The sequence below is a fragment of the Hibiscus syriacus genome, unplaced genomic scaffold (genome assembly GCF_006381635.1).
Source record: "Hibiscus syriacus cultivar Baekdansim isolate YM2019G1 unplaced genomic scaffold, ASM638163v2 tig00003041_pilon, whole genome shotgun sequence".
NCBI classification, from domain to species: Eukaryota; Viridiplantae; Streptophyta; class Magnoliopsida; order Malvales; family Malvaceae; genus Hibiscus; species Hibiscus syriacus.
Genome location: NW_024061960.1, coordinates 6,478,652 through 6,492,001, shown reverse-complemented (window position 1 = coordinate 6,492,001; position 13,350 = coordinate 6,478,652). Strand labels below are relative to the sequence as shown.

The following is a 13,350-nucleotide window of genomic DNA, read 5'->3' as shown; positions in this document are numbered from 1 at the left end:
TCGTCTTCTTCTTCTTAAGATTCAACGGGCTTAGAATTTCACATTAAACCATCAAAACGACTCCAAGTTCAAACCATTCAAAATTTAATCAAACACGATCAATACTCTTAAAAACATGTATAATAAATAAAATTCAATACATAATAGTGCTTAAACAAAACCGGGACTCTGAATATGAAAAAATGTGAGCCAAAATAATACTAGAGTTTATAGACAGAGTTACTAGCAAGGTCCTATGAATACGCATACAATATTAATATAAACCATAAGTTGTACTTTGAGAAAGGGGATGTTAGAATTCCTTCGACGATGATACTCCTTTGAAACGAACACAATCTACTACCTTGTGAACATAAACATTCAAACAATAAGCTTTACAATTATACTCCATTATACTTCACACACTTCAAAAATATAATTAAATAATGCGAGTATACACAAAGAGGCATATGAATAAATATATATAATCGTTATTTAGGATATTTTGCTTACCAACATTTATTAGTATACTACACAAGAATATCATCAATCACAAGTTAACGAATGGCTCTAGGACTTAATATCACCCAACAGTTAGATAACCATTAATCATTAGTAAACAATCAGTCTTAAGTCATTATTGATGGTCTAACGTACTGAATTTCGGGTCAAGGGTCTTAGGTTGACCAGAATAGGTTATTAATGAACTTAAAGGACCATCAGGAAGAGTTAGACCAAGTTTGGACTTGTTTGGGCTTGATTAGATTTGGGATTGAGCCCAAATAGTTGTAAAAAATGTATTCTTGGATTGAGACCAAAGAAGAAAGGACCAATCACACTCTCAACTGAATAAAATTCAATAAGCTTAACAACAAAATTAAACTTTATATGAGTTTGATAACATGATTCATGGTGTATAACTTTATAAACTCTATGTTAAAATACTTGGCTAGAAGTGATTGCTAGTTTGCCACTTAAGTCAATAATTAAAAACTATCTTTTTTTTTCCTTTCGGTTTCAAGACTTTGCTTTAATTAATCCGGACCGACTTGTGTCACACATCTGATTTTGGTGAGTGAGTCTTCCAGCAAGAGTTTTCTACATACACAAAGACTTAAACTCGATACCTTACTTAAACGATATCAAGTTGCTTACCACTTAAATTAACTCCTGTTGGTATTAAAAACTAATAATTTTTAGTTGTTTTGATGATCTAATATGACACTCATTATTTGAGTTTACTTTAAAATGTTATAACTCCAACCAAGTAGAGAGCCAACATGGGGCACTAAAAGTTCCACTAATAGGCTCCATATTCGCTTTGTTGATAATATTTTTAATCATTAATAACGTACACATATTACTTTATAGACACAATTGTTCGAACTCAGAACCTCAAGAAAGAATATTACTCCATTTAACCATTGAGGCCACTCAATGAATTCGATTCCTTGCTTTTCTTTATTCGAATTCAACCTAAAGCTTTACATTAGTCTCACCCCATCATAGTGCTTCAAAAATGGAGCTTATAGTTAGGTATAGAAAAAAACTAAAGAGTACTGCATTATATCAGTACATATAGTTATGGATAATTTAAACTTAAATTAATTCATAACTTTTTTAGAAAACAATAACTAAAATAAGAGTAGAAGTGCTAAACGAAATTAAAATGAATTAATTTTGTTCAAAGTTGATGGTCGACCTAATTGCTTTACACTCTGGACATCCACAAGAAATAAATATATTAATGATCAACTTTATAGTAGTTTATGTAGAAAGTTCCATTGGTTCGTTTGAAAAGGTTCACAAGAATTATTCTCCTTGCTCATTATGAAAACCAAAGGGACTGGTAAAGTTGAATATGATGAACGTATGAACACATGTTCTGGTATTTGTTACCTTCATCGAATAATTCGAATTAGTATTACAAAAAGTTCATTATAAAGACGATATTTTAAAATAATTTATTTCACATCTGATGGTATTGAAAAATCATTTCTTTTTATGGGAAAGAATCGAGCAAATTAAGTCCAAGCAGTGGGAGACTTTGAGGAAGTGCAGTTGACAGATGAGAGAGAGAAAAGGTTTAAAGTTCTGCAAACAATAGAGACAAAAACATGAGGTTTCAGAATCTGCATAAAGATTGACTATTTGGGCTAAATGTAGGGTTCCATTCAGTACACGCTACTCATATTATTAAAGAAGAAGAAGAAGAAGAAGAAGAGACATCAATGATTTCGAATACATTCCACTTGGGTAAGAATGGAATACATGGTCGAGACTTATTTGAAAATTTTATTAAAATGAAAGCATTTCAATCTGTAAATATTTATAAAAAAAATTTACTGGTTTTAAAGTTTTATTTTTAAGAGTTTAATATGATTATAAAGTGATATTTATGTTTTATATTAAATATGAATAATTTTACACACATATATATAAATAAATTATTTAAAATCGGATCACTTAGAAAAATTAATATTCTCTTTATTATTTGGGTCGCTTTGAGTTACAATTCTATTTTGTTTAACTTTTATATATACGGGAAAAAATCAGCAAAACCGAGATTGTTTTTTCGTCGGAGCTGGCGAGGTGGATTTAGAAACTTGTCTGTCCTATTAATAAAAGGGTATTTTTGTTCATAACAAAGTATTCTTAGCTATTACCTTATTATGTGGAATTTGATTATGGAATCCTATGATGATATAAAAGATAATGGTAGGATGATATAAAATTTGAGAATTTATTTATTAATTTGTTAATGTACAAATACAAAGGCTTAATTTAAAAATAAGTATTCCTATTATACTTAGAAAATTATAAAAAACAATAAAAGCAGAGGTTGTGACTATTAATGTAGTATCTTAATGTAATTAACCACAATGTAAAAATACTAAAAATAAATATTCAAATCATACATTTTTACTTTAGATGTATCAATTTTTTTAGGGTAATTTTGTGTGTGTAAGTAGACAAAACAATTAATTAATATTTAACGGATTTTTTAAAGATAACACTTTAAATAGTAACGTTGAAAATATAAAATATTTATTTTAAAAAATTTAAATTTAAGTAAGAAGTGTAGTTTGAATACTTAATTTAATTAATCGAAATACAAATCCTATAAGAGATGTTAATATCGGAGGTATATAAACAGAAAGAATCTAAAAGAGGTTACCCCGTGAGTAAAGTAAACCATCAAGTGGTCATCGTTTCCAAAGGCCTTATCTCTGTTTCTGTTTTGCTCTCTGTTTTGGGTTCCCATGAGGAGGATTCTGCTGTTTCATTTCCTTCTTTTAGCTCTCCTGAGAGAGCTCAGCGCTGAAGATACGCTTCTGAATCCATCACGGTTGGAGATGTTCGTGGATGAGCTCCCGGATATGCCCAAAATCAGAGGTTTTCGTATGGTGAATGCTTCCCCCGTAGCTCACTCACTCTCCATTGGCATGTTTAAGAAGAAATGGGTAAGCCAATTCCTTTCTGTCTTGTATCTATACTTCTCAAATCCTTTTTTTTTCTTTTCAATTCCTTACCTGGTTATGAATTAGTTTCTTTCCCTGTAGCTCAATTTTGTAATTTTATAGCATACTCTAATTAAAGGGGGAAATCATGCAGAGAAGAAGAGAAAAAAACTTTGGCAAATTCACGTAATTGCATAAACACCAAAGCAAGTTGGAAAGTTTGGTGCTTTCCCAATATAAAGTAGGCAGCGTGTTGAGTGATGTAATTTAAGTAAGCCATGAGGCGTGGTTTGATTAATTAGTTTTTAGTTTCGGTTTGATTACACGATTATTTTAAGATTTTAATTAAATGGTGTTGGTAAATTCGAGGAGAAAAATATTGTTTTTTCAACATCATAGTAATCGATCTACTTTGTCTTTGTTTGTTTTCGAGATTGCAGAGATTCCACAGCTACTTGCCTCCGACGCCCGTGTTCGCTTATGGTGCTTCGAGGCGCACCGCGACGGTCCCTGGCCCGACCATCGAGGCACTTCACGGAGTCGACACTTACGTGACGTGGAGAAACCATCTCCCGCCAAAGCACATCCTGCCATGGGATCCGACAATCCCCACCGCCGTACCTGCCACCAAGACGGGGATCCCTACCGTGGTGCATCTCCATGGTGGCATCCATGAACCGGCCAGCGATGGGAATTCTAACTCGTGGTTCACCGCCGGATTCAAAGAGAAGGGTCCCACCTGGTCTAAGAGGATATACCACTACAACAACAATCAACAGCCTGGAAATCTCTGGTATCATGATCATGCCATGGGGTTGACCCGAGTCAACCTATTGGCCGGTCTGATTGGGGCCTATGTTATTCGTCACCCCGAGGTCGAGGGCCCACTTAAACTTCCTTCCGGCGACGAGTTCGACCGCCATTTAATCGTTTTCGATCGTGGTTTTCGTAAGGATGGATCCTTATACATGAATTCCACCGGAAACAATCCCTCTATACATCCCCAGTGGCAGCCGGAGTATTTTGGCGACGTAATCATCGTGAACGGAAAAGCGTGGCCGAAGATGACGGTACGCCGTCGTAAATACAGATTCCGTATAATCAATGCCAGCAATGCTAGATTCTTCAGATTTTTCTTCACCAATGGCTTGGAATTCGTCCACGTGGCAGCCGACTCGACTTATCTTGGGGAACCTGTGGTGACCAAGCAAACTCTACTTGCCCCGTCCGAGATTACTGACGTGGTCGTTGACTTTTCAAAGTCGAAGACCGATGAAGCTGTTCTAGCTAACGATGCACCCTACCCTTACCCGTCCGGCGATCCGGTCAATGAATCAAACGGTAAGATCATGAAATTCAACATCAAGAAAAAGCCGGAACTTGACACCTCACGAGTTCCCAATGAGCTGATCAAATATCCGTCACCGGATTCATCCAGTGCGAAGCATACAAGGTACATCGCGATGTACGAATACACGAGCGACATCGATGAGCCTACGCATCTTTACATTAACGCAAAGCCGTATGAAGCGCCGGCGACGGAGACACCGAAGGCGGGGACGAGTGAGATCTGGAATGTGATTAATTTGACGGAGGATAATCATCCAATGCACATTCATTTAGGACTGTTTAGGGTGTTGGATCAAACGGAGCTAGTAAACGCAGAGGAGTTAAAGGGATGCATGTCGAAAAAGAACGATGCCGTCAAGTGCCAAATAAGCAAGTACTCACGTGGCAGAAAAATAGAGGTGCCAGCACATGAGAAGGGATGGAAGAATGTGTATAAGATGACACCCGGATACGTGACGAGGATATTGGTTAGGTTTTCTTACATACATTCAAACACGTCATACACATTTGATCCAACTGGGATGCCCGGTTACGTGTATCATTGTCATGTAAGTATCTTCGTCATTTTTTCTTTTATATGTTATTATTTTATATATTTTTAAAAATATTCGTGTTCTCGATGCATATTTGAATGTAAAATATTGAATATTGTCTGAAAATGCAGATACTGGATCACGAAGATAATGCGATGATGAGGCCACTTATGGTGATGAAATGAGGAACATGTTGTAAAGCTGCCAGAAACTTGTGTTGTTTATCACTGATGAGTATGAGGAGAGGGAATTTTATAAAGTCGTAGACATATAAAAGTACATGAATGTTAAAGCGTAGAAATATAAAGTAGACGCATCTTTACGAACTGGAAATGTAATGTTGACAGAGTATGGTTTATATAATTAATGAACAAAAATCTTTCGTCCCTCTTATGCATTTTTTTAATATTTTTTATCTAGGAGAAAAGAATGAAAATCTTGCTCTTAATGCCACGTATTTTAATGAATTTTCTTCAAATTAACCCTTAGCTATTGATTAATTACAATTTGATCTTTAAAATTATGACAAGTTATAATCTAATCCCTAATCAATAAACCCCTTTGAAAATGCTTATAAGTGATGATTACGTCATGTTTTAGCCTTAAATATAATATGTGATTTGGCATGTTCAAGAATATTTATTTGAATTCGATCTATGATTATCCATCTAATTCAATTTTCGACTAAATCTGGTTGAGAGTGTTATGGTCTATGTTAGATTTGGTCATGGAAGTAGCCGAAGTGGTTAATAGAGAAATACTTTTGTATAAAATTAAGAAAAAAACGATATGTATGACACTGAGGAATTCAATATAGTACATATACGAACCAAGCAATTAACCCATTTTGAAAAGCTTCTTGAAAAAACCAAATCGTAGAAATGAGAGAGTGAAGGTAGAAGACCATTTAGGTGGTCAAACGGCGAACACAAAAAATAACAATACCTTAAGTTTTTCTTTCTTGTAGAGATGAAGGGTTACATACTTTCATTAAAAAGACGATTTTTTTTTATTTGTTTTTCATTAAAAAGCTTAAGGTATTGTTATTTTTAGTTAATAGTTAGACTAAAGTTTTGACTAAATTAGACGATTTTCATCCGATTGCTATCATATCTGAATATTGTATCAGTTTTTAGGTTTTGTTTTTAAGGAGACAATGAGGAAGCCATGCTGTGATAAGCAAGACACAAATAAAGAGGAATGGTCTAAGCAAGAAGACGAGAAGCTCATAAATCACATTCGTATTCATGGTGAAGGTTGCTGGCGTACTCTTCCTCAAGCTGCAGGTATTCATCTCTACTTTATATATATACATACACGTGTGTGTATATGTATGCATGCATACACATGATTTTATGTTGCACATAATTACAAAATTTTATGGGTACAATATTGTATTACCAAAGAAAATATACAGAAAATATCTAAATTATATAAGAATTTGAAATTTCGAGGGATGCGATTTCAACCCAGTCAATGGTGGAACTCAACGTTATTTGCCGGGGGCCATTTTAAAAAAAAATGTATACATTAGTTATAATATTTTATTACTTTCAATTGAAATAAAATTAAAAGTTGAATATGTTGAACTATGTTTTATAATATTTTGATATAACAAATTAAGACAAAATATTTTTGGACTTGATTGAATTTGTTCAAAGTTTTCAAAAATAATTCAAAGTCCATTAAACTAGAATTTGAGCACAAAACTGTTTTCTGGGTAAGTTGTATCGATACTGTTCATGTGTATTGTTCATGTGGTATTGATACCAAAGGTAAGAGAAGTATCGATACTCTCTAGGTAGTATCGATAATACATGTTGTTTTCCAAATTACTCAAATTCCAGAATGCAAAATAGGTACTGATACTCAAAGGAGTATCGATACTAGTTTACAAAGTGGTATCAATACCATGAAGCATAGTATCGATACTGGTCAAGCCCAACGGTCTTTAACGTTTGGTTTATTTAAATTTTACAAAGGAAGTACCAATACTCATTAAAGGAGTACCGATACTCCATGTCCTGAGTAGTTTTATTTTGCAGAAAATTAATCTCCAACGGTTAAAAACGACCACAAACTCATTCTAACATATAAAAACAAGTTAAGGACACTTGAAGAAGGTTACAACACCTATCCAAGCAATAGATATCAAGAGAAAAGCTTTTTCACTCTTATTTTTCTTTTTTCCTTGTACATAAGTGTTTTTGAGCTCATTGCAAATCTTTTAATTGTTTTTGTGAGCTTAATTTTGTAAACACCTACATTGTGAGGTGTTCTTGTTTACATCTTTTTAACCTTTTGTAAAAAGGGAGTGGTTATATCTTAGCCATTGAAAAGATAGGGATTTGTAAATGTTATCCCTTTGTCCTGGAAAAAGAAAGAACAAATTAGTAAATTTGTTAGAAAATTCTAAGTGAGAAGCTTAGGTAGTGGATATAGACTTGGTTGAGAAGTCGAACCACTATAAGTCCTTGTGCATCAAATTTTCTCATTTTTAAATCTCATTAATCCCTAAAATTTTCTCAAATCCACTTCACCCCTCTTGGTAAATTATTCGATTGTTAAATTGAGATTCATCCAAAATCCCAACAGAATATTTAATAACTTAGTTTAAGTCATCAACTCAAAAAAGATGAACAACCAAATAGAAGAAAAAAAAATTATATATTGAAATCAGAAATAATAAAGGAGTATATTTTCATTCATTCAAAAATAAAACAAAATTACAAAAAAAATGAATGTTAACTATTTTTAATAAATGATTACTAAGTTTTAAAGTAGTACACATATTTTTTTATAACTACATTTAACAACTTATTATATACACTTTTTAAGGACCGATTTAAGAATTTAATATATATTAATATATATATATAAAATAAGTTTATTTAATAGGATGAGATACTAGATCCTTTAACAAGGCCAGAGGTTCAAATATTGACATTTGTGAGTAGATCAAATTGGGTTGGGAGGGTCGCTTTCACATCTGCAGTACTTGATCCGAATTAATCGATTAATAAATTAGATACCAATGATTATTGTCTCTCCCTCGATATATATATACACTAAAAACTAAATAAAAACTAAATTTTAGTTATGATTTTAAAAAAATTAAAAGTTTAGATACCTAAATAGATTAAAACTAATAGTTTAGGTATTAAATGTGTAATTTACCCTAAGAAAATTGGGGGGCATCTAGTCCTTTAATAGTTCCGTCTCTGAACCCAGTACCCCTCGGTTCATCATGCGCATGTGAATGGAGAACAACGAAGACAACTTTTATATTATTGCTTTTTGTAAATAATTGGTTTAGGGCTCCTTCGGTGTGGGAAAAGCTTCAGGCTGAGATGGAGAAATTATGTGAGGCCTGACCTTAAAACAGGAAACTTTACTGAGGATGAAGAGGATCTCATTAACAAGCTTCATGCACTCTTAGGCAATCCGTTCCATTTCTCTCTTTTTATATATATACTCTTTTTTTCTTTTTAATACTCTGAGAAAATTGCCTGTTTAATCTGTATAAACTTTGATTAGTATTCCTTCACTGTCGTAAAATAATTCAGGTGGTCGTTGATAGCCGGAAGATTGCCCGGAATAGCCGATGATGAGGTGAAGAACTATTGGAACTCTCATTTAAGAAGGAAGCTTATAAATATGGGTATCGATCCAAATAACCATCGTGTAATCCTCAAATTCCACATAATTTCGAAACTAGTGCAAGTGGAATATCACCCGGTCCAAAAGTTCCGGTTACCGGTGATACCAATATTCGTCCGCCATCGAAATCGCAACGTGACAACGATCAAGTTTCCGAAGCCACGAGTTGCTTGGACGATGAGCCATGCCGTAACCGGCCCCCTGATTTGAACCTGGAGGCTGGATCTCACCATCAGTGTTTAAGCTGCAACCGCTGATGAACTTGAAGATGATCAGGGGGAAAAAAACAGAAACAGTCGAACAAATTAGAAGACCTATAATATTTCAGGCCAGTCAGTTTGATTGTCAACATTAAGACATTAGAAAACTAGGGCTAGTTATACTGATGATGTTCTGTTTAGATATACATTATCTAAATTCATAAATGATCATTATATTTTTCTAAGATGATTTTATTTGTTATTAATTTTTTTAAAGTTACAAAATAGATATTAAACTTTGAATTTTATTAAAATATATGTACTAATCATTAAATGTTGTTAAGGGTAAATAATCGTGTTGTGCTCATTTTATAAAAAAAATCTAAATTTTAATGTATATTATGTAACTTTTGAAAGTTTGATGTCTAAAAAATCAATTTAAAATTTAATGTTCATTTATAAATTTTACCCTATAAAATAACGGTGAATTTTAATGTATGACATCCATTCTAAAAATTTCCAATATAAAGGTCTCCAATAGGCTTTAACCAATAGAAACACACAGACCAAGTGGAACTTAAATCTCCCGAATTTCAACGCGGTTGGACTTAATCAGTACTTAATAACAAAAACAAAAACAAGGGAGGCAGTAAGGCAAATAAATATAGGTGAGGAGATCCTAATCCTTATAAGTTGGCAAAGGTTGAAACTATAGCTTAGTTAACTAATTAATATTGGTTCACTAAGTTTTAGGGTTTATAAATTTGTCTCCTATTTTATGTAAATTAAGTATAGATTATAAATCTTGGATTGAAGTTTTTTTCTTATTCTGATGTGATTATAATATAATATATATTTAAAATTTTCTTAAAAATTGACAACACATATACTCAACATAGACAATTGTTCGAATTCAAAATCTCTAAAAAAAAATAACATTTCTTTCTACTAATTTATTCACTTGATGGACTCGGATTGAAGCATTTAAAACAGAGAGATTAGGTTGGAGAACATGATTCAATAATTGTCCTAAAGTCATAAAAACAGAAACAAAGAGTTGAAAAAACCAAAAGAAGGGATTTCCTTTGTGGACAGGTGATGGAATTTTGTCCATATGACAGCATTATTTAAACCACAAACTCTTTTGTCTGCCTACACAATGTGAATGTTGTAGCTAGCTAGCGTCCACCAAATCTCGTCCTTGCCAACTCTGAATATAATTAAAACCATGATCAATAAAATTCTTCTTACATTTATTGTTTCAATTTAAATTAGTAATCAAACCAATGTAAAAAAAAAATGGATGTCCCTTGTTCTCATATGTAATGGGGTAAGGTGATGTAAGATTGTAGGATGTCCCCGATACTAGGTTGATAGCAACTTCCGTAGGAGACCTCCAAATTATAAAATGTCCTCCATAAGACTCGATCCCACAACCTCAAGATTAAGAACCTTGTGCTCTACTAACTGAACTGGATGATCATTTCCAAACCAATGTTCAATCAATCATAAAAAAATCAAGCAGACATCGAAGGAAAATAAAATACAACAGCTGGCCTGCCCTTAACTCTCTCCGCTCTTGAGAGAGAACAAAATCAGACAGATACCGAGGGGGAGGTGTCGGTATTACAATGGCGTAGGTTCGTTGTGGTGGTTTTCTGTCTGTCTACGTTATAAGCATTCTAAAATGAGAAAATAACATCAGTGACCAAAAATGCCTTATAATATACGATTTTAACCAATTTTTTTTGGATTTGTCAAAATGACCAACTAAATCGCAATGCGATCGATAATTCGCAACGCGATCTCCGGTATCGCAAATCAATTTCCAGATTCGCAACGCGAACTTCGACTATCGCAATGCGAACTTGGACTATCGCAATGCGATTTACATATTCGCATTGCGATAGTCCAAGTTCGCGTTGCGATTTTTCAAATTCGTTGCGATAGTCGAAGTTCGCGTTGCGATTTTCCAAATTCGTTGTGATAGTCAAAGTTCGTTGCGATAGTCGAAGTTCGCGTTGCGATTTATTCCAAATTCGTTGCGATAGTCGAAGTTCGCGTTGCGATTTTCCAAATTCGTTGCGATAGTCGAAGTTCGCGTTGCGATTTATTCCAAGTTCGTTGCGATAGTCCAAAATCGCAACGACTGGTGTATTGCATTTGTTTCTTAAGAATTTTCTCTAAAAAGATAGTATTCACGCAGACGTTTCGAAGACACGTATTAACACGACCACGACCACGACCATGACCACGACCCGAGACGAGACGAGACGGACGGCGGCGGCGGCGGCGCTCGAGAGTCCCCCTTGTTCTTTATCACTCAACAAGGAAGTGGGAAAGCCAAGCCTTAAATATGTGATTATTCAGGAAACAATTAACAATCATGCACCTTAAAACAACTGAATCAGCAACCAATTGCATTAATATTATACTATTGTTAACACACCTTTTCGTCCTACTAGGATTCAAACTCCTAAAAATAGGATAGAATTTTAGGATTCAAACTCCTAAAAATAGGATAGAGTTCTACTATAATTTAAACTCTTAAAGATAGGATTCACAAGCATTATAAATAGTCATTGTAACTCACTATTGTAACACACGATTTACACACAAAATACAGAGGAAAGCACGGAAAATACAAAGGCAAAGCTATTGTAAACGATTCGAAAAGGAAATAAAAGGTAACATCTTTTTTACATTGGTTCGTTCATTTCTCGCATGTGCACGTTATTTTTCTTGAGATTTGGTTCGAGTAACCCAAAACGTGGGTTGCGCATATAACCAAAAAGGGGTGAGGTTTCGAAGTTTCGAACCTAGATCTACCCCCGAGGCGTGTTCATTTTTTTTAAATATTTAATTCACCCCCTAAATCATTTTTTCCTACTTTATTATTCTTGTTATATATGCATGTTACTTTCTATTAATTTTATTATATATGTATATGTTTTTTTAGTGTTATTATATATATATATATATATATATATATATATATATATATATATTTATTTATATATTTCCTATTTTACATGTATAAATACGCATATTACTTTTGATTTTTATTATTATTATTATTTTACTTCTATATATATGCTTTTACTTTTTTTTATATATTTTACTCATTTATTTATCTATTTTCTTTTTATCTTTATCCTATATTTTATGTTTTTATATTCTTTTACTTGTTTTATTTATTTATTTGCATTATCATTTTATTTTTATTTAGTTGTTTGCTATGTATATATTAGTGTTATTGTATTTTTTATTTTATATATTCTATTCATTTTATATTTACTTTATTTCTTTCTTAATCTCCTTATTTTATTTGTTTTACTTTATTTATCATTTATTCATCTCTTCTAACCTATATTTTGACTTTTAAAGGGTATATTTGTAAATCCGTCAAAGGTAAGTAATTTTGGATCATTATTTTATCTTTTAATTTAAACTTATAATTTTCTTAATCAAAGACAACTGGAAATTACGTAGTACCGAAAGGGCAGTTCAAGGGTGCTAATCCTTCCTTGACTGTAACCGACTCCCGAACCCGACACATCTTTGGAAAGACGCATATCAGGTAAGAAATAAGGTATCCGGTCAACCTATTTATTCTTAAATAAATGATCGGTGGCGACTCCAATCCACATTTTTTAAGTCGAAGCCCAATTCCGGGGCCCAACCGAAAGACGGTTGCGACAGCTTGGCGACTCCGCTGGGGACTCTCAAGTGAGTCAGGCTAAGGTAATTTTCAGTTGTCTTTTTAACGAAAAGGGTAAGTTTAAATTTCAAGGTAACATTTCGATCCTTATTGCTTACTTTTGATTATATTTTTTCGAGTAAATAGTTGTACTAACCGTTTTCTCAATGATTTCAGCCCTTAAAGTCTTTTTTCATCTAAGGCTCTAAACCCGAGCTCCGAACCCGTTTTAAGTGGGGGTGAAAGCGACGCATTCGTGTGAATTTATTCACCGCATATGCCTAGCAAGTAGCCTTCGGGATTCATATACCTTATGCCTTCGGGTGAAAGCGACGCATTCGGGATTCATCTAAGGCTAATGTGTCCTCTCGAGTTTAACTTAGTCCACACAAGCCTGTGATGGGTTTAGGACTAAGGGTCTGGCAGGCCCAAGGGGGCACCAGCAAGGAGAACTCGGGTATCGTTTT

The 13,350-nt window shown here is 33.5% G+C and overlaps 2 protein-coding genes across 3 annotated transcripts; both read left to right on the top strand.

Moving 5' to 3' along the window:
- The first annotated feature begins 3,163 nt into the window (after positions 1 to 3,163).
- LOC120170217 (multicopper oxidase LPR1-like) lies at positions 3,164 to 6,530 on the top strand. 2 transcript variants are annotated; one of them, XM_039178204.1, is made up of 4 exons: positions 3,164 to 3,443; positions 3,881 to 5,338; positions 5,455 to 5,553; positions 6,460 to 6,530. In XM_039178204.1, exons 1-3 carry the CDS (start codon positions 3,243 to 3,245, stop codon positions 5,506 to 5,508), a joined length of 1,713 nt encoding a protein of 570 aa, XP_039034135.1. In that variant the 5' UTR covers positions 3,164 to 3,242; the 3' UTR covers positions 5,509 to 5,553; positions 6,460 to 6,530. The 2 variants fall into 2 exon arrangements, with proteins under 2 accessions (XP_039034135.1, XP_039034128.1); XM_039178197.1 differs by lacking the exon at positions 6,460 to 6,530 and having other exon boundaries at positions 5,455 to 5,711.
- Positions 6,480 to 9,240, top strand: LOC120173545 (MYB-like transcription factor 4). The gene is made up of 4 exons (XM_039180679.1): positions 6,480 to 6,609; positions 8,640 to 8,769; positions 8,890 to 8,984; positions 9,071 to 9,240. Exons 1-4 carry the CDS (start codon positions 6,480 to 6,482, stop codon positions 9,238 to 9,240), a joined length of 525 nt encoding a protein of 174 aa, XP_039036610.1.
- The last annotated feature ends 4,110 nt before the right edge of the window (positions 9,241 to 13,350 follow it).

Excerpts from the sequence above, each read along its gene's own strand:
- LOC120173545 (XM_039180679.1), top strand. The coding sequence starts at position 6,480 with ATGAGGAAGCCATGCTGTGATAAGCAAGACACAAATAAAGAGGAATGG. Across the intron at positions 8,770-8,889 it reads CATGCACTCTTAGGCAATCC|GTGGTCGTTGATAGCCGGAA; the intron begins GTTCCATTTCTC and ends AAAATAATTCAG. Across the intron at positions 8,985-9,070 it reads AAGGAAGCTTATAAATATGG|TTCCGGTTACCGGTGATACC; the intron begins GTATCGATCCAA and ends CCGGTCCAAAAG.
- LOC120170217 (XM_039178204.1), top strand. The coding sequence starts at position 3,243 with ATGAGGAGGATTCTGCTGTTTCATTTCCTTCTTTTAGCTCTCCTGAGA. Across the intron at positions 3,444-3,880 it reads GCATGTTTAAGAAGAAATGG|AGATTCCACAGCTACTTGCC; the intron begins GTAAGCCAATTC and ends TCGAGATTGCAG. Across the intron at positions 5,339-5,454 it reads GTTACGTGTATCATTGTCAT|ATACTGGATCACGAAGATAA; the intron begins GTAAGTATCTTC and ends CTGAAAATGCAG.